At 45.2% G+C, this 21459-nt stretch overlaps 1 protein-coding gene across 1 annotated transcript; it reads right to left on the bottom strand.

Annotated features, from left to right (window-relative positions):
* Positions 1–5: 5 nt before the first annotated feature.
* Positions 6–1640, bottom strand: LOC123113010 (uncharacterized). The gene is made up of 4 exons (XM_044534111.1): positions 1528–1640; positions 1213–1327; positions 996–1150; positions 6–503 (listed from the first exon to the last, which is right to left on the bottom strand). Exons 1-4 carry the CDS (start codon positions 1534–1536, stop codon positions 195–197), a joined length of 588 nt encoding a protein of 195 aa, XP_044390046.1. The 5' UTR covers positions 1537–1640; the 3' UTR covers positions 6–194.
* Positions 1641–21459: the final 19819 nt, after the last annotated feature.

The raw sequence follows: 21459 nt of genomic DNA, 5'->3' as shown, positions 1-21459 counted from the left end.
TGTAATGGCAGGAAATTTACACCCCATATGGCTTGTTGACAGTTGTAACAACAATGCAATAACATTAGGCTTCAGAGATGCATAAAAACCTCAAGAAAGTTTTGTTTTGCAGACTAGGCAGCAACAAGTTTTACACCGGCGGACCATTCTCATGCTATAGAGTACAATAATGGCGAAAAGCGTGGTCAGCTCACTCATATAGTGAGCCGACTGAGTGATTCTAGTTTCTTGTACGCGTGGAGCTGGATCAGAGCACCATCTAGGAGAGCCTTCTTGCCATTGCTGATCGCTTCTCTTGACTGTTTGAGCTCACACCTGGTAGCAGTCAGCTCATTCTTCAGGTTCCTCATCTTCAACGTATCCCTGGCCTTGTCGAGGTCCCTGATCTTCTTCTCAATCAGATGCAGATCCTTGTGGTCAGAGTGAACTCTTGACGTCGGTAGAGCCCTGGACAAGTGTTGCGGTAACGGTGGAGCTGAAGGCGGCGTGTCCCTGCTTCTTTTCTGCAAACAAGTAAGTAGCAGTTTAGTCCTAGTTGTGGAAGTAATTGTTGAAATAGGAAACAATTCACTCCCTTAAGTGGTGAAAACTGGCAGCGGTTCAAGTTAAGTGTTTGGACATGTAGAGCTTCATCTTGTTTTTTCTTTTTCCCCTGTTTCAAAACGGTTTATCCCAATACCTCTTTTTCTGGTTTCTGTTTCATGCAAGGTGTTTGTATCATCATTCTGGCAAGAACAGAACAGAGTACACACGATCCTTGTCGCCGTTTGGAGAGGATACCAAAGTACAATACATATCACAGCTCCTCATTTGGATACTCCCTCCGTCCGGAAATACTTGTCATCAAAATGAATAGAAGGGGATGTATCTAGATGTATTTTAGTTCTACATACATCATTTTTTGTCCATTTTGATGACAAGTATTTTCGGACGGAGGGAGTACTACACAAAGCTTCCTTCATTCTGCAGTACAAGTAGAAAAGAGGGATGCATACCTGCTTATTGCGATTGTCAGACGGTCGACGAGGGCGGACGATCTTGACGTCCTTCCTCGTCTTCCTCTTGAGCCACTGGCAGAGCTCGGCCGGGTCCACCTTCCCCGCCACGGCCACGACCCCAGTCCCGACGTCTCCCACCGACGTTTCAACCCCTGTCAGACCAAAAAGTCAAGCAGAAAACAGGTAAACCAAGCAAGATGGGTCAGGCGCGTACCTGTGAAGGTTCGGATGGCGGCCATGGCCTTGTCGATCTTGTCGATGCAGCCCATGCACCGGCACTGCATGTCGACCTGGAGCCTGAACCTGATGTGCGTGTGCTTGGCTCCCTCCTGCCAAGAGCCAGAGCCAGATCAAAGGTGGTTTAGGCGGATTTTGACTTGCAAGATTTTTCTTATTTTTAATTTGCGGGAACTTGCAAGGAATTTAATCCCCCTCAATCCCCGCCAAAACCGAGTAAGATGGGGGACAGCAGAATCCATGGAAGGAGGAGGAGCAGGAGGAGGAGGAGGAGGTGAGAGTAGTTCCTTACCGTGCCCATGGTGGCCGGCTGGGTACACAGCTTGTCTCGGTGGTCACAGATTGTGTGTGGTTTGGTGGAGGCCGATGGTGAGTGGTTTAAGTAGGCGTGCCAGCCCAATCCGAAGGATGGTTCTCGGTGGCTAATTAAGCGCTCGGATTGGATGGGCGGTGCCGTGAAGGTGCGATCGTTTGTGACCTTTGGACAAGATCGTCAAACTTGATCACTGCTGGTCTTTCTTGTGGCTATATTAGTCAGTGCTGTGTAGTAATCGTCAAACTTGATCTTTGGACAAGACAAATGGTGTTCTAGTTCTCCTTCCTCACTGATTTCTCCACATCCCTCTTGACTAATGCCTTCCTTTTGCATGACGATATGTCATGGACAAAAAAGGTGGGAATATATGATGGGCTGAACGCCATGGCCACAAGACCTCCTAAGCAGGGCCTTAAGCGCCGGCATTCCCTATTTGACGCTTCAGGCGCCCGTTTCTATTGTTTTTGCAAATGGGCGCTCACACGCGCGTCTAGTTGGGCCAGCCATCTATCTTTTTTTTTCCTTTTTCTTTTAACGCGCAAACAACCTGCGTTCATGGGTGTGATTCGAACCGGGACTTCCTGGTTATATGCACGCTGCTCTAACCAACCCAGCCACCTCACATTTGTGTTTACTTACAGCATTTCATTTGTTTTCTTCCTTTTTCTTTTTCTCTTCTTTCTTGGAACGATTCTGTTTGATTTATTTCTTTTTTTCTGTTTTCCTGGGACGGTATTGTTCGGTTTTATTTTTTATTTTAGTAAATGCGTGAACTATTTTCAAAAATTGATAAAAAATTTCAGAATAAATGAACTTTTTTCGGACTGATTGAACTTTTTCCAGATCCGATGAATTTTTTTCAAATTCGATAAACTTTTTTCAAAATCTTGAAGTTTTTTAAAAATTCAAGAAACTTTTTTTAAAGATCGATGAACTTATTTACAAATTTGAAGAACTTTTTTCAAATGGATGAAGTTTTTTGAAATTCAATGAACTTTTTATCAAATTTGATGATCTTTTTTCAAGATTGATGAACCTTTTTTCAAGATTGATGTACTTTTTCCTCAAATTAGATGGACTTCTTTTTTAAAATCCGATGAACTTTTTTAAATTCGATGATTTTTTTCAAATTCACAATTTTTTTTCCAAAGTTGATGATTTTTTTTCAAATGGATGAAATTTTTTCAAAAACATTGATTTGTCTCAAATTTGTTAACATTTTTTGAAGTGTGTGATTTTTTTGAAATCCATGAACAATTTTTAGTTCCTGAATATTGTGTGATTTGAACGTCTGAAGGAAGATCTGATTGGGCATCAGTGGGCTGTTAACAAGGAAAACAATGTTCGGATGTAATATTTGAACTTCTCTAAATTTGAGCTACTGCTGCATGTGGCTATTTGAACGTTTGTACCCTTTCTATGCTGCTATTTGATCGTGCAAACTTGAAAAAATGAGGAAGGCTGGATGTATGCGCCTACGGTTGGATGGCGACCTCCCGTATCCATGTCCGCGGACTGCCCCACCCCTCCCCTCCCCCTCGGGTCTGTAGACGGATGCGGGAGGAAATTTGCGGGTTACCGTTGGAGATGCCCTTAATCTCGTAATCTTTCAGATACTCGACAAAACACCTACGTGGCGACTATGGCGTGCAAGTCCGTAGATTGAAGTCGCATGTCATCCCTCCAAGGGCTCACATGACATCCTATTTTGGGCAGACCATCTTCGATACTTTTCTCTACCTTGCAATACATAGCGATTTTTTTGCGGGTTGCAATACATAGAGATGACCTCATTGTCATCCCATCACACTGAATACACCCCGTCTTTAGGAAACCTGTTACACTATTAAATTATATGTGCTTCGCACGTTAGGAAATATATAATAGCAGGGGAAATGCATTCTCGACATTTTACTTCCTTCCTACGAATCATATTAGACAGGACCCAACTCTATAGAATCTGGATTGTTCCATTGCTTTTTTATTAGAGAATCAGATTCTTGGCATGGGAAAAAGATACTTCCAAAATAATATGAGATGATAGTGGGGTCTCAATTAAAAGACCACATGGAAGAATCTTGTGAGATGAAAACTTTATCCAATGGATGCTATTATTCGGATTTGTCGTCTCTCAACCGTTGGATGGAGCATATCCAACGGTTGATATTAAAAGTTATTGTGACACTATATAGTGGTATAGAAAAATTGGGTGGGCACTGTAGTAGTAGGTGTGGTTTCTCTCCACGCCATGTCACCCAGCACACATCATCATGTGCATCCACCCCCTTTGAGCAGTTCCACCCCAAGAACAAGGCATAGTCGTTGAAGCTTGCCATCTCTGCCCACTTGGTGTCAGTGTCAATGAGCTTGAAGGCCCTGAAGAAAGGCTCACGGTTGGGTTACTAGGAGGTCATTACCGCCATCGACGGATTGCCTTAGGAACTCAGAGATATACCTGGCTTGTGACCAAGATCCAACAATGAATACAACAAGGGTTTTACGACCAAGATCCAACTCATACAACATAAGCGAATAAACCTTAGGCAAGTAAGAACAACAATTGCCTTAAGAAGGCTCGAAGTAATAGAAATGACATCGATAACCCTACCAAGACCACTATTTGTAGGATAACCGACTAACGTCGTCCATCACCATAGGTGCATGGTGATTGCAAGTTGGTCTCTGTAAGTGTTTGTTATAGCAAGTTGAGTACATGGTGTACTACGCAAGTCTTATTACCATGGGTTCTCACACTAACAATAAATTAGGTATGAAAGGGATAAATGGTGAAGCTGCAAGCATCTAAGCATCACACTACAACTTACACCTAATAGAACTTGATGACCCGTTGTGCCATTGGGACGCAGACCGACTGCAACCCCAAAGTAAATTGAGCTATTTAAATGAAAGTTAAGTGAACTATCTGAAGCATAAAAGTTAAGAGATCTGTCCAAAACATAAAATGGAAGTTAAGTGTACTATTTGAAGAGACCAACTACAGCCATCGTCGTAAAAACCAATTGCACTCAAGCAGCAAAACAACTAATACAACCAAATATTTAGAACTATTTGAAGGATGTTTCTCGTGAATGACCTGCAAGTAATTATGTTCATATTGTGTTTGTATATGTCTTGTATATTTACCAACGACAAACATTGTTGCACATGTCCTTCTTTGGCCGTCTAGGGCAACCCAACAATCGGGTCGATAGAAAGGTCGACCGCACCCCCCACGGTACATAACCTGAACCATCGAAATCATAGACTTCTACTCGAATCAGCTGAGGTGACCCAATACCATCCGGGCAGACCACAAAGTCCAAATAATGGGCAGACATATGAGAGCACGACATTTTTCCAAGGGGGGACACAATGGCAAGTGGCGGTGGCGCAACCCAACAACTACCTAGCAAGAACAAAATAGCCTGGCAGGATGCGACCGACTCGCACGTTGTTCCAGGAGATCGCGCATGCCCGACATGTGTTTGGGATGTGAGCTCGGTCTTTCAACGCTGCGATCTAGCCAGATTGGTTGTTTTGGGATATCTTCCCAGACTTTCAAAACCAATTTTGTGAAGTCAGTTATACTGATGAGCCAGAGATGAAATATTCTCTTCCTCCATTAGTTCATTGTTTTACTAACGTGGCACATGGAGTCTTAATGGAGAGGGATAATTAAAAGCGGCCTACATCATTCTATTAGTTACATAAGATAATGGTAGTAGATGTCAAAGATATATTACACCCTTGATACTCAATAGGCCACTCTTGCTATTAGTTTAGCCACAAAGGTGTGAATGAGTATACAAATGGATTGACGTAAAGGTGCCTTATATAAACCAAAAATTCGGGTGAAATATTTGAAGGATGTTTCTTGTAAATGGTCAGCGAGTGATTATGCTTGTATTACGTTTGTATATGCCTGCACATTTACCAACAATAGACAACGACGACCGTTGCCCATGCTCTTTTGTGGCCAGCATAGGCAACCCAACAGCCGAATCGACCGAAAGGCCGACCGCACCCCCACGGTACATGACCAAAACCATAGAAACTGGGGACTCCTCCTTGGAACAATTGAGGTGACTCGGGACCATTCAGGCAGACCATAGAGTCCAAATACTATAGAAAAGCACGACATCTGACAAAGGGGACGCAATAGCAAGAGGTCGTGCCACAACCCGACAACCACCTTGTAGGAAAAAAATAGACCGGCATGATGTGACTAGCACGCACACCGAGCCAGGTAGGCGTGCACGCATGCCCAGCGTGTCTTGGGATGTGAGCCCGGTCTTTCAGCGCTTCGGTCTGACCAAACAAATTGTTTTGGGATGTCTCCTCGGACTTCCAGAACTAATTTTTTGAAGTATTCAATACGGAAGAGACAGAGATGAAACCTGCTCCGCTTCCATTAGCTCATTGCTTTACTAACATGGTGCGTGGAGACTTACTAGGGAAGGGAACTCCATCAACCTACACACTAAATGAAGCCCTTGATCCCGTCATCCCCCAATCGGTGCTCGTCTGAACTGTATATTTAGGGAAACCGAACCTAATATTGTACTGACAGATGCACTTTCATGATGTACAATATTATAAAGCATTGGATACTGTAGAGCTAGAGGCATCTCCCTCAGCTAAGTATCCTTCCAGAATCTAGGAGCACACCCGTTCCCAATAATAAATTTGCCCCCGTTAAAAAATGCAACCTTAGTTCTCATCAACCCCTTCCAAAAGGGTGAATCATTCGGTTGTGTTGTTACTTGTGCTAGAGTTTTGGAGTTTAGATATTTGTTACGCAATAATTGTAACCACACTCTCCCTCCTCCTTAGAGGATAATCAATATAACCATTTGCTAATTAGGCACTTATTCTTCACCTTCAGATTTTCAGTCCCAAACCCCCTTGGTCTTTTGACCTACATAAAATATCTCACTTAGTTACTATGTATTTATGTTATTCTAATTCCCTTGCCAAAAGAATCGTGATCTATGTAAGTCCAATCTTTTCCATTACACTACGGGTATTTCAAAGAAAGATAGCATGAATATCGGCATGCTCATGAGCATAGAATTAATCAGAATCAGCCTACCCTGTTAAGACATAAGCTTTCCCTTCCAACAACTTAAGTTATTCTCAGATCGATCTTTAATACACTTGCATTCTTTGCTAGTTAGGTTTATACGTGAATTGGAACCCAAGATAAATAAAAGGGTGGGATCCAATCTCACAACCAAACAACTCCCGATAGTTCTCATGTTCCTCCTTGGCGCGTCCAAAGGAGAACAATTTACTTTTATGGAATCTTATTTTCAGCACATATAGTTGTTCAAAGAGACATAAAACCAGCTTCATATTTCTCGCTTTGGCCATATCATGCTCCATAAAAATGATAGTATCATCCGTGTACTATAGAATGGAGACACCCCCATCCACGAGATGTGGGATGAACCCTTCTAACCGGACGTCCTCCTTGGCTCTACCAATGAGGATCGCCAGTATGTCTGCAGCAATATTTAACATGATAGGAGACTTTAGATCTCCCTAGCGCGGTCCCTTCTGGGTCTGGCCGAACCGAAACCCTTCATACGTAGAGTCTGTTGCAGAAATTGTCACTTAACCTTATCATAAGCCTTCTCAAATCCACTTTAAAGAAAACTCCATCAAGTTTCTTCAAATGAATTTCGTGCAAGGTTTCATGTAGGACCACAACACCCTCTACAATGTGTCGCCCAAACATGAAAGCTGCCTGAGTCAGCTGAACTACAGTATGCACAATATGTGTGAGATGATTAGTCCCTACTTTGGTAAAAATCTTAAAGCTTATATTGAACAAAAAAATTGGTCTAAATTGCTCAATGCAAACTGTCTCTTCCTTCTTATGCAGCAGAGTAACTATCCCAAAGTTAAGATTGAATAACTGAACTTGGCCACCGAAAAGATCCTGGAACATGGGCATTAAGTCACCCTTAATAATCCCCCAACACTTTCGATAGAATTCCGCTGGAAACCCATCCGAACCAGGTGCCTTATTATTTTTTATTTGTGTGATAGCCACGAACTCCTCCTCCGTAAAAGGAGCATTGAGCACCGCATTCTCTTCCATGCAAAGCTGTGGGATAACTCCCACCATATACTCATCCAAGGACACATAATTCTCTAATAGCGCCCCAAAGAGGTATTTATAAAACTTCTAGATGTACAATTTAAGGTTCTCATGACCTACTGTCGTACCCTCATCATGTTCAAGTTGGACATTTTTTTCCCGTGTTTCTCATTCGCAATCAGGTGGAAAAACTAAGTATTACTATCCCCTTGAACAACCTCTCGCACCTTAGCTCTTAGTGTCCATTTTATCTCCTCTTTTCTGCGAAGCTTAGCAAGCTTCTCCTCAACATCTCTTTTAGCCATGCTGATGGACGTGTTGTAACTTGCATCGAAATAAAATTGCACCCCTCAAGACATAGTACGTGTACCAACATTCTCCGGCTATTTCACAAACGTGTACCAACATTCTCTCTCTTCTCCACAGTAGAACTTTCCATTTGGTAAATGAACTTTTGGTGCAATAGGCTTCGGGGCTCTCAGTGTGGTGTGGTACTAAATTATCATCTGCTGCAAGTAGCAAATATCATCTACTCCCTCCGTTAACTGTTATAAGATGTTCTACATATTTCAACATGGGATTAGATAGAAATGAAAATGAGCGAACACAAACACAAGAAACCGTCTATATACATCTGATTTGAAAAAAGATTATGTGTAAAACATCTTATAGCAGTGAACAGAGAGACTAGTTAGTTCATATGTAAGACTAAACAAACTGATAATATAAATCGTAGCCGTATGCTACTCAAGCCATGCCCTGTTTGCTTTCGGGAAATACAATTTTGGTATGGTTGGGCATGTTTACACTATGTATGCTCGTGCATGCATCTAAAGTATATTGTACTATCTGTTAAAGCCTCGGAGGGTGAAGCCACGTGGCATAATGCTTGAAACCCATCAGATGATATCCTGTCGTTTCCACACCATAGGTGATACTTTGGTCTTCCTTCCGATAAATATGTTCGCCATTATCCAATGCCACCGAGTACGTTTCGTCTCCCGGCGAGTTTCTCTCCATGAGGCGGGCATCAAAGTAGTAGATGTGGTTTCTCTCTAGGCCATGGTGCTCGGCACCCACTGGCACATGCACCGCCTTACAACAGGTCAGGTCTAAGAATAAGGCACAGTCACCAAAGCTCGTCACCTCTTCCCATCTACAATACTGGTCATTATCAATGTCAACAAGTTTGAAGACCCTGAAGGTAGGCCCGCTGTTGGGCAACCGCCGGGTCCTTACCACCATGGACAGCTTGCCATGCAGCTCGAAGATGTTGCAGCCGCGAACGGGGATGTTGCGGCTTTGGATGGTGAGCCGGTGGGTCGCAGTGATCACCGGCGTGCCATCTCCTTTCGTTCCAGTTTCAAACTTAAGAAGTGTATTGTCGAACCTTAGACCATAGAGCACGCCATTGGAGAAGGCGATATCCAAGACCGCCTCCCGATGGTTACACGTGGTCCACTCGCCCTCCGGGCAGCCAACTCTGCACAGCCCAATGCGGAACCGCCCTCTGATGATGGCGGCCAGCATACAGCCGTTGGAGGAGGTGGGGTCGTCGGAGAAGATGATCTTGGAGAACGTGGGTGGACTAGGAAGTGTTGTCGAGGAAGTCGTCAGAGCGGTGATCATACTCTGCTTCGGAGAGAGGCCCACCTCGGCGCCGGTGAAGAGGTTGACGATCACGAGCAGTCTGTCATCGCACGCCGCAACCCAGCCGCCGTCGTGAGATCCGACGAACCACTTGTTGGCCGCGCTGTCATGGACGCGGAAGGCCCAGCCGTCGTCAGGGCCGCACAGGTGCTTCTTCGCGCGGCGGCGGCTCTGCGAGAGGAGCAGCAGGGGGGCTGCGGGAGCCGCGGTCGGCTGCCGCGACGAGGTGTCGTGCCAGGACCTGCAGACCGCGGCGAAGCGCACGCGCACGACTGTGGAGGCGAGCCTGGAGCACACCGCGCTGAGGAGGTCTTCGGGGAGGTCGCACCATCGGGCGTCGCCGGCGGCTGTCGTCGTCTGTGTCGACATCTATCTCACAGGAAACGAGTTTTCAACTAAAATACACCGGCATCCATGTATATATAGGGCAGAAACCATGTCCGGCTTGTAAACGAAGAGTTCTTCAGGCAGGTCCGGGTCCTACTCCTGTCAGGTTTTCTCTTCTCCTTCCGTTTCGTTCCGTGTCGGATTACGAACTCGTGATCGATCCGAACACACAGAGATGCCGATGACGCAGATGGCTGCAGGCGGCGGTCGGCCACGCGGTGGTCCGATCCCCCCGACGACCTCCTTGGGCTGGTCCGCATCAGGATAGCCTCCCCGCGCGACCGCGTGCGCTTCTCCGTCGTCTGCAGGTCGTGGTGTGCCGCTGCGTCGCGGCAGCCGGCCAACCCCCTTTTGCTCCTCTCGCCGTGGTTCCACCTGTGGAGCCCCGTCCACGCCCCGAGCAAGGCCGTCGACAAGGCGTTCCTCGGCTCCCACGACGGAGGCTGGGTTGCGGCCATCGACGACCACGTGCTCATGGTCGTCAACCTCTTCTCTGGTGTGGAGGTGAAGCTTTCCCCCAAGCGGAGTATGATTGCCAAGCCCTCACTAGGCTCTGAAACGCCTCTTACAGAAAATCATCTTCTCTCAAGCCCCTACATCCTCGGATGGTTGCAGACTTGACGTCTCAGATGGCGAGTGGACCAGATGTCTTTGGCACGACATTCCCTTGTGCAACGGTGAGCTCTATGCCCTCATGGGTCACGACAAGCTACTGCTTAAAATTGAAATCGGAACGAAAGAAGACGGCATGCCGGTGATCACAGCAACCCATCCACTCGCCACTCAAAGATCCATAAGGGGGAATCAATAGTTTAACAGACGGAAAGTACATCTTCGAGTTGCATGGAAAGCAGGCGATGGCGTTCATGGCCCAATGGTTGCCCAACCGTAAGCGTTTCTTCAACCTTCAACGCTTGTTGGCACCAACACCGACAAGGTTTACAAGTACAAGTGGGCAGACGTGATAAGCATCAACGACTACATCTTGTTTTTGGGGCCGATGTGTTCCAAGGCAGTGCACATGCGGCTGGGTGCAGGGCGCCGCTATCGTCCGGAGGGAAACCACGTCAACTACTCCACTACCAAGACAGCCCGAAACATGGAAGAAAACGGTACTATGTATTGCAAGGAAGATCAAAACAGCCAAGATGGTACGGAAAGAATAAGATACTATGTGAGTGGATTATAATAATGCCATAGCTTCACCCTCCAGACTTGTAGACAATATATTTTCACGGTTTGTGGAAACACGCAAGGAACCTCATCTTAAGAGTGAAGTTCACATTTCAATTTCCACTTGTTTCCCTTGTCTTCCCTAGCAATTTCACAACCGAGGAAACAAGAACGACATATCGACGTGTATTTGGATACCTTGGCATGACCCGGAAACTGATATGCAGGCTGACACCACTCTTACAGGGGGCGCCTACTAAACTAGTGAGGACGAAACCACTTGGTTCAAGAAGAGCACCCGTCAGCGACAAGCCCTTTTGACCCGCTAGCACTAAACCATTCTATAGTAGTGTCACTTCGTCCTCGTTCAATTTGTGTAAGTGTTTTGGAGCCTCGGAACAAGGTTCTTGGCACATGTCTTTCTCATTGAGAAGCGCCAAGAGCCACTTACATAGTAGGTTCCTATCATTTAACCCCGGGTTTTGGATTCCTATACCAACAAGTTGTTTCTGACGTCAGAGTCCTTCTGACATCAGACGGATCATCAGTGTCCAACTCCAACTGAAATTCCCAACAGATCGCATTTCTAAAAGGTGCCCCCATTCTACTACTAGTGCCGGACTCATACCATGTTAGCCTTTTTTGCTCTTCTCTTAGACTTCCATACTGGCACTGTATTTTATTGCCTCACATTATCACACACTAGATCATGGTTGGCACGCGTTGCTGTGCCCGTTTATTTTTCCAATAGAATGATTGTAATTTTAACAAAATTTTAGACATGAAAGAGCTGAATTCCTATTTCTAGTGAAAGAACTTTTGCACCATCATGCACGCAAACGAAATATTTATCATTCTACCAAATTGTCATCTTCTATAATTTTCAGGTCATATTGACCATCCTCTTACCTTCTTGTCTACCAAGATCTGAGTCCGGACCAGGACTAATATCTTTACAGTATGCACTTGCTGTGTTGTACTGATTTCATGATGTTTGTGATGACTGGTAGGGATATTATTTTGCATTCTGCACACACCAGTTTATTCAATCCAAATATGCAGGAGAGAGCATATTTTTCATGCTCACTATGTGAAAGAGAAAGAGCGAAACTCTTGAACAATGAGGAGCTGAGTCACATGAAATATATGCACTCATGGACTATCGCAGTTACATATCTCAAAGAAGTTCTTTTTACCAATATCAGAGGGCAATAAGGACAAAGAGTACACCAGAATTTGACCTCATTGTGAAATAATAAAAAGCATGGATAATATTTCCTGTAATATAATTTAGAACACAGTATCCCACTACAATTGCAGACCTGGATAGCAAGCCATCCTTAATCTCTCGGACAACAGTTCCATTTGTAACAAATTCCAGGAATTACACAGCAAGTTAGCTAGATGCAAAAAATTGAAAAGGGAAGACCATCAAACCTAAATTCATGTAACAACAGAAGATGTAACTTTCCAAGGATGGTAATATAGAGTTACAGTACCAGTAATTAAAATAATCAAATGAGTCATATATACCCTCCACCACATTCGAGGATGAAGGTGGCATGCACTGACCTTCTGAAATACAGAGGGCTATATGACCTAGTGGATGCTACTATAGAGGGCCATGGGCCAGATTCCAGGTGAGTTTTGTCATCAGACATTACTGTGAACATGTGGAAGGAATACACATACCTAAGAATACAGTAGGATAGCCAACTTGTCCACACTTATGTGCACAACAATTGCAGTCAAATGTGGCTGTCAGCAAATTCAGAGAGGCAATTAGCAATATGTAACAAATCATTAGTGATGCCTTATAGGCAAGTGTATTATTCGTGATGCCTACATTTTGTCGTTGCTACGGTGCTGGTGGTAAAATAAGATGGTATTCCAGTGAGTGTGGAGTGTAGGAACACAAAGCAGGTTACCATGATGATTGACTACCATGATCCTTGCAGGTCAATGAGCCAACCTACTTTTCCATAATAGAAGACCAAGCATAAATATATAATAAGCAATTGTATGGATAATTGCTTTGCAGAATACTCCCTCCGTCCCATAATGTAAGACGTTTTTTGATATTAGTGTAGTATCAAAAAACGCCTTACATTATGGGACGGAGGGAGTAGAATACTGCATAAATATATAATAAGCAATAGTACGTGCAGAGGTATTAGCTTCTCTACTACTTATACAAAAATAATATGGCCTGGAATAGAGAATAGCAATGTCTTCTAAATGGCTATGAGATCATCTAACCTGCTATGCTCATATAACCTAAATTGCAACATACAGATGACCATATAATATATGTGAATTTATGCTCAAAGTTATCCTGCTCAAAGCTATCCTGAATTTGGGGACCATATGGTTTGATATTTCAGACGCCTTTAGACCTTTAAGATTTTAGCTTGGTGTAGAAAGTCAAAACGATCTACAATGTCAGACCAGCACTGAAACTTGATCTGAACATCATCAAGCTAAGCACCATGAATCTACAAATAAACTTCAAAACCTTACCTATATATATATAGAGAGAGGGAGATCTGAGAAAAATAAAATAAAGGCTAGCTCTCTTCTTAGTATAACCCTGATACTACAATAGTCAGGTTTACCTGAGAAATGAAGCATCAACCATTGATCTGGTGGTCTGAAGGGATGAAAGCAACAGTAACACTTAACACTTGCTGGATAATAGAGAGAGAAATAAAAATACATCAAGATGACAAAATATGGGATTTCTAATTTTCCATGCTCCTAGATATTTGAAGGTGTGAATGATACACATACATTCTGCACCGTAATATCTAAGCAATAGCCATGCCAAATTATAAGGTAAAGAGTTCCTGAACAAAATATCAGAACCACAGCCTCCAAGAATTTCCCAAAGAAATGAACAAAAATCAGGATAAAAATTGTGTTCATCCTAAATAGAGGGATGCATGAGTACTAAAGTATGTGTGGCTGTCTACCTGAGATGATAGAACTTGTATGTTTCAATTTTTCTCTGGGCAACTTCAAATTCGATCAGCAATTGGAGCAGAGAGGCGTTGAGGACGATCTCGCAGTTGGGCAGCAGAACTGATCCGGCGCAACGGCGGCCTGGAGGCAAGGAATTAGGCGCACACAACTGTTAAGCAAAAAAAAAATCCAGTGCCAAGCTCCAAAATTAAATCAATCGAGCACAGCTAACATGAACATCAACTGTATGCATAATTTTCGGTATGAGAGGATATCTAATTGCTTCCTGCAAAAATGATCACATATGAATTTAAAAGAAATACATGTGCTGCCGGTGTAGAGAGAATGAGCAAAGAGTGTCAGGGGGGGAGAATATATAGACGTACCTCTCGATAGTGGAAGGATTAGCACATCAATCGCCATGAATGCACGCTTACAAACTGAAGTTTGATTGTGGGCAGTTTCCCAGGAGATGAGGCGCCGGCCATTATCACACGCCTCCCCCAGCTCTGGATCGGCCGGCCCCTGATTCATACGCATCCGGAGCGTCCGCTGGATTCCCACGTCGGCTAGATCGGCTTCCCTTGCAACCTCGATGTCATGCATTCAGATCCTTGAAAGCCTGACAGTGGAGAATCGGTGTAACCGATTCAGTCCCTGCGGATACAGAGGAGAGACGGGCGTGAGTGGGTGTTGCGTATCGGGCCTGTGTGCCAGTGGGTTGGGGATTGTAGGGCCCATCTGTAAGAGGGTGTGGAGCTGTCTATTAATATGCAGACTATGGTTGTACTATTCAGAAAAGAAAATGAATATTGTCTGAGCTCTTCCCATCCTTATCCTCTGAACCTCCGCCCCTGTTCGTTCCCTTCTCACCCCTTTTCCTAATTGTGATTCCTTTCTAAGAGAGGGACATCACAAACTGGTAATCAGAGCTTTGTTCCGATCCGTCGCGCGCTTCGTATTCCCGAGATTTTAGCGGTAACATCGACTAACTGGTTGGAGTTCATCCTCCGGATCGAACTCCTGTAAATCCGAAGTTAGCGTTCGCTTGATCCAGGGGAGGCCGCAACGGCTCCGGCTCATAGCAAACCGAGTGCCCAGACTAGATTCGTGCTTCAAAGCATGGAGGAGATGAGGAAGGCGCTTGAGGAGTTGATCCAGAAATCAGTGGGGAACATCACCACGAAATTTGAGGAGCACTCAGCGGAATTGAAGAAAGAGGTCTCCGCCTTGTCCAAACAGGTGGAAGATTTTGGGGGCGACTTCGACACCGTCAAGCGTCAACACGCCGAGACCCTGCGCGTCTCGCCTCCCCTACGTACTCCGTTGCAGGCCGACAAGGGAGTCCCCCGTCTCGCCAACAACGGGCCACCCCTTCTCCCAGGGCACGCGCGGCCACTAGCAGCCGACGAGCAGTCCGACCGTGGGGCGGATGCTGCAGCACCGGACCACGGGGATTGTCGCGCGAAGCCGCCCAAGCACAATTTTCCGGTCTTCAACGGCGACCACCCCTTGTTGTGGGTGGATCTCTGCTACATCTACTTCGACATGTATCGTGTCCCAGCGCACCACTGGGTCAGCACTGCCTCACTGTATTTTGAGGGCCACGCGGCGCTCTGGCTGCAGGCATACAAGCGTCAGCATCGCTTGTTGCGTTGGGACTCATTCATCGCTGCTGTCGCTGACGAGTTTGGCGCCGATGAATTTGATGGCCAGATGTCCACACTGCTGCAACTCAAGCAGACCGGCTCCGTCGTCGAGTATAAGCAAGCCTTCAAAACCCGCATGTATCATCTTCTCTCAGTGGATTCCACGCTGAGCCCCCGTTGGTTTGTGTCGCAGTTTACCTTTGGTCTCAGTGATGAGGTGCGTGCTGCAGTGCGGCTCCAGAAGCCGACCAGTGTCACACGAGCTGTTTCTCTTGCTCGCATCCAGGAGGAGGAGAATCTGCACAATCGTCCTCGAGGGCGTCCTCCAGCACCCACGAAACACCCGCCGGCACTACCTGCGGCTCCATCCATTTCTGCCACCCCTCGAGTGGATGTGCCTCCACGCCGCTCTGGCGATGACTTTGCGCGTGAGCGACAACTGCGTGACTTTCGCCGTGCCAATGGGTTGTGTTATAAGTGTGGTGACAAATATGCCAAAGACCATCAATGCAAGAAGCCGGGACAAATTCTGATGATTGAAGTGGGTGATTTTGGTGAGGTTCTCTCCGAGGATACTATACATGCTTTGAATCTGCTTGAAAAAATGCCTGAGGCTCAATGTTGTCAATTATCTGTTCATGCTTTGGCTGGGACGGAGGATGTTGAAACACTCCGCCTCCGGGCTATGGTTGGGTCCCAAGTCATGTTGTTATTGGTTGATTCTGGGAGTTCTCATAGTTTTGTCAATTCTGCATTTGTTTCTCGTGCGGGTTGTGACATTACTCCGGTGAATCCAGTGCGTGTTCGGGTAGCAAATGGTCAGTTTATGAGTTGTACCTCTGCTGTTAAGAATCTCTCATGGTGGTATAATGGCACCACTTTTTCTGACGAAATGCGCATTCTGGACTTGGGAGGTTATGATGCAGTGTTGGGCATGGATTGGTTGAAGAAATTCAGTCCTATGGTCTCTGATTGGGCAAACAAGCGACTGATAGTACCCAAAGATGGACAATGGATTACTCTGCAGGGTATGCAACTTGGGGTTCAGTCTGAATTGTTGGAGATCAGTCCTGAACAATTGGACAAGTGCATCTCAGGCAATGATGTATGGGCTCTTGCAATACTAGAATCAGTGATGCCACTTGATGTTGTTTCTAAGCCAACGGCCATTGCTCCTGATCTACAAGCATTACTATCTGAATATGATGATATCTTTCAAGAGCTGAAGAACTTACCTCCACACCGCACATTGGATCATGCTATCACTCTTGAGCAAGGTATACCCCCAGTCAATGCTCGTCCCTATCGCTATTCGCCTTTGCACAAGGACGAGATTGAGCGCTAGGTCGCTGAAATGTTATCATCTGGAGTTGTTGTGCCCAGCATGAGCCCATATGCGTCTCCCGTCCTGTTAGTCAAGAAAAAGGATGGCCAATGGCGTTTCTGTGTAGATTATCGCAGATTGAACAGCATCACCATAAAGAATAAATTTCCTTTACCAATTGTGGATGAATTGTTGGATGAACTTGCTGGCACTAAGTTCTTCTCTAAGCTCGATCTGCGGGCAGGTTATCATCAGATTCGAATGAGAGAGGATGATGAACCCAAGACGGCCTTCAAAACACATCATGGGCATTTTCAGTTTCGAGTAATGCCCTTTGGCCTTACCAATGCACCGGCCACATTCCAGTGTGTGATGAATTCGGTATTTTCTCAGTACCTTCGCAAATTTGTGATTGTCTTCTTAGATGATATCCTCGTGTACAGTGCTTCCTGGGAAGAGCATCTTCAACACCTTCGGCAAGTCCTGGAGCTTTTGTGACACAATCAGTTTTTTGCCAAGCTCTCTAAGTGCTCTTTTGGTCAAACAAGCATCAATTACTTGGGCCATATTATTTCGGACATGGGTGTCGCCACCGACCCCGAAAAGACAAGTGCTATGGAGAAATGGCCTGTGCCAACAAATGTTTCTGAACTGCGAGGTTTTCTGGGACTCACAGGCTACTACAGAAAATTTGTACCAAGGTATAGTTGGATCACTAAATCTCTTACACAGTTACTTACCAAGAAGGGTTTTTATTGGAATGAGCAGGCACAGCAAGCTTTTGACACTCTGAAACAGGCCATGGTTAACACACCTGTGTTGGCCTTGCCGGATTTTCAAGTTCCCTTTGTTGTCGAAACGGACGCTTGTGCTACTGGGATCGGTGCAGTCCTCATGCAACAAGGGCATCCGATAGCATATTTGAGCAAAGCTCTTGGTGTCCAAAATAGCAAGTTATCTATCTACGAGAAAGAATTTCTTGCAGTCATTATGGCCATTGATCACTGGCGCACCTATTTGCAGCGAGGGCCTTTTATTATTTTCACTGACCATAAATCCTTGTGTGCGTTGGGTGATCAACAGCTGGGTACTGAGTTACAGCGCAAAGCGATGTCGAAACTAGTGGGCTTACAATTTGAATTTCGCTACAAGCGGGGTGTGGATAATAGTGCTGCGGATTCCTTGTCCAGGGTTGGCCATCTTCTTAACTGTCAAGCCCTTACTTTGTGTCAACCTGATTGGCTGATAGAGGTCCTGCATACTTATGATATGGATAGTACTGCTCAGAATCTTCTCCGTCACTTGGCTATTCTATCACCCGATAACAAGGGCTATGCTTTGGACAATGGTCTCATTAAGTACAAGGGTCGATTGTACATTGGTGCCAGCTTAGCTTTGCAAACCAAGCTCATTGATGCTTTACACAACAGTCCTGTGGGAGGCCATTCAGGCATGCAGGCTACTTATCAACGCTTGCGCAAGTTGTACTACTGGCCAGGAATGAAGACAGCAGTGGACAATTTTGTGCGCCAGTGTCAAATTTGCCAGCAAGCTAAACCTATACACACCAAACCAGCCGGGTTACTTCAGCCGCTGCCAATACCCGAACGACTCTGGGAGGATTTGACCATGGATTTTATAGAGTCTTTACCAAGGTCGGAGGGTTATGACACTATTCTGGTAGTGGTGGATCGCTTTACCAAATATGCCCATTTTATACCTCTTCGACATCCATTCACTGCCAGTTCTGTGGCCAAAGTTTTCTTGGATTCCATCATTAAATTACATGGTGTTCCACGTTCCATTGTGACCAATCGTGACAAGATATTTACAAGTGCCATGTGGCGTGATATATTCACAGCTTTGGGCTCCAAATTGTCCTACAGCACTGCTTACCATCCTCATACGGATGGACAAAGTGAGCGTGTTAATCAATGTGTTGAGCAATATCTTCGTTGTGCTGTGTATGACAAACCTGGCAAATGGCGTTCATGGCTTCCCATGGCAGAATTTTGGTATAATTCAAGTTATCATACCTCTGCTGGTTGTTCCCCATTTCAAGCTTTGTATGGCAGAGTGCCTAACTTTGGTGCAATGCCAAATGTCACCATGGCGGATGACTCTCAGGCCAAGGATTTCCCTATACCAGATAGTGTCCATTTGGAGCAGCTTCGCGGTCATCTCACTTAAGCTCAAGCTCGAATCAAGAAACAGGCGGATAAAAATAGAGTGGATAAAATGTTTCAAGTTGGGGATTCCGTGTTGCTCAAACTTCAACCTTATGCTCAGTCTACAGTCGTGAATCGTCCTTGTCCCAAATTATCCTTCAAGTTTTTTGGCCCTTTCAAAATTCTGGCCCAAATTGGTGCTGTGGCGTATAGATTGGAGCTTCCCGATGGATGTCAAGTTCATCCTGTTTTTCATGTTTCTCAACTCAAAGCATTCAATCCCAGTTATGCTCCTACTTTTCAAGCCATGCCACCTCCTCAAGCTCTGCTGGACTCTGCTTCACGACCTTTGGCAATTCTACAGCGCCGGATGGTTCAACAAGGTAATGCAGCAGCTCCACAAGTGCTCATTCAGTGGTCTAGTTTGCCTGAAGACTGTGCAACCTGGGAAGATTATTATGTGCTGCGCCAGCGTTTCCCTGACGCTGCCATTTGGGAAGGCGATCGAGCTCAAGAGGGGAAAGATGTCATGCATTCAGATCCTTGAAAGCCTGACAGTGGAGAATCGGTGTAACCGATTCAGTCCCTGCGGATACAGAGGAGAGACGGGCGTGAGTGGGTGTTGCGTATCGGGCCTGTGTGCCAGTGGGTTGGGGACTGTAGGGCCCATCTGTAAGAGGGTGTGGAGCTGTCTATTAATATGCAGACTATGGTTGTACTATTCAGAAAAGAAAATGAATATTGTCTGAGCTCTTCCCATCCTTATCCTCTGAAACCCACCCCTGTTCGTCCCCTTCTCACCCCTTTTCCTAATTGTGATTCCTTTCTAAGAGAGGGACATCACACTCGACTGAACGGCTTCGCGGTTCGCGCTCGATCCTCGCGCGCCTCGGCTTGGCTGGGGTCCTGGCGCTCGATCCCCTCGCTAGACTGGGCTGCCTCGACCGCCTCCTCTGTTCAGTCCCAGCGTCAGCGAAGAGGCTGGATTGACCGAGCGCGTCCTCTCTTCGAGCGCTGGATCGACCCAGCATAGCGCGAGCCGGCGATCGGAGTCGGACCTTGGCCGGTTAAATGGGCTGTCTCAAGGCCCAATTAACCACAGGCCTTCGTTTTTTCCTTCGGAGTAGGAGCCCCTTAGGACAGTTAGGCCCCGAAGCTACACAAGTTGGGCCAGATCGCTACAGCATGCCCCAATGAAGCAAATCTGACGGCTGGAGACAATTCAAACACGGAATCCGACGGCCAAAATCGTTGAGGGGGTGAGAGAGCTCGCTTTAGGCTTGGTTATACTGTCCTAAAAATCTCTATTGTAGTTCAAGCATTGGTTGTGCTACATGTGAGATAATCTAGTTATTTATGGACCAGGTGTAAGTTAGACTTCATTGCTTCACCAAACTTCATATGTCAGATCCAACCTTTTTATTATATTTTCTGCGAGCTTAGTATTTTATGGGGACATAGAGTATAGTTGTTGTGAAGGAACCAACATCGAGTAAGGTGCATTAGGGCATCTTCAAATTATGTAGCCCGAGGCTTGGCGCCACCTGGGTTGTGAAAACGATCGTGCTGTAAAAATACAGTCATGGCCTTAAAAGCAAAATTATCATGTCCCCAAGTATTTATTTGTCTGTCTATTGCTTCCCCTCTCTTTCTCATGTACATGTTCCTTCTTCCTTCAATGCACTAAAGATCATGTAGTCACCAAGTAGTGTTGCAAACCATTTCCAAATACAGGCCCCGAAAGCTTTTTCAGTTGAATCCACCCAATGTCTCCAAAAGTCCTATGAAATGCAGATACTTGAAGGGAACAAAACCCATTTTGATGTAACGTATAATAAAATGCAGATATCTATGGACATTTAGTTACATATGTTTGGAAAATCAACAACACATGAAGTGTAGGTAATCTCAAGGATGAAAACCTTCACCTGGTTGTTGGTCTCTGATTTTTATTTTGTTTTGTTGAGAAAACATGCATCCTCGTTGATTTTCATTAAAGAAAAACGCCAATAGTTTACAATATAGAGAAAAGTTAGGAACAAAGAAAATGTCGATCTTCGATTATACTTTGAAAGTTCAAGATGCTCAAATTATGTATCACACTCGCTCTACCTTTAATTGTGTTGCACAATGCCATGGTTTGCAACCCTTGCCGCTCGAGGAAGAGATTCTCCTTTCTACGTAACATTCTTAACCGGGCAGGGCATAAAAACATGACATACAAAAAAAATCTGAGTCCTACCCATGTTTCTCCTGCATCCTCCAAAATGATCGGACCACTGATGTCGTAGTGCCGGTTGGCTGGTTTGCTATTGTGTATCAAAATATCTTTAAATGCCATTTGCACTGGCAAGTTTATCGGTTCATGTTTTCATGTTGTATCGGAAGGTTCTTTATCTTTTGTTTCGGTGATGATTTTCCATATTTTAGTAAATCATCAGGCTAATATTTAGAAACTAAAAAGATTGTGCATGCCATTTGTCCTTGATT

This window comes from Triticum aestivum, chromosome 5B, assembly GCF_018294505.1.
Source record: "Triticum aestivum cultivar Chinese Spring chromosome 5B, IWGSC CS RefSeq v2.1, whole genome shotgun sequence".
Lineage (NCBI taxonomy): Eukaryota > Viridiplantae > Streptophyta > Magnoliopsida > Poales > Poaceae > Triticum > Triticum aestivum.
Note: the sequence above shows the minus strand (reverse complement) of the source record. Positions and strands in the feature narration are given on the sequence as shown.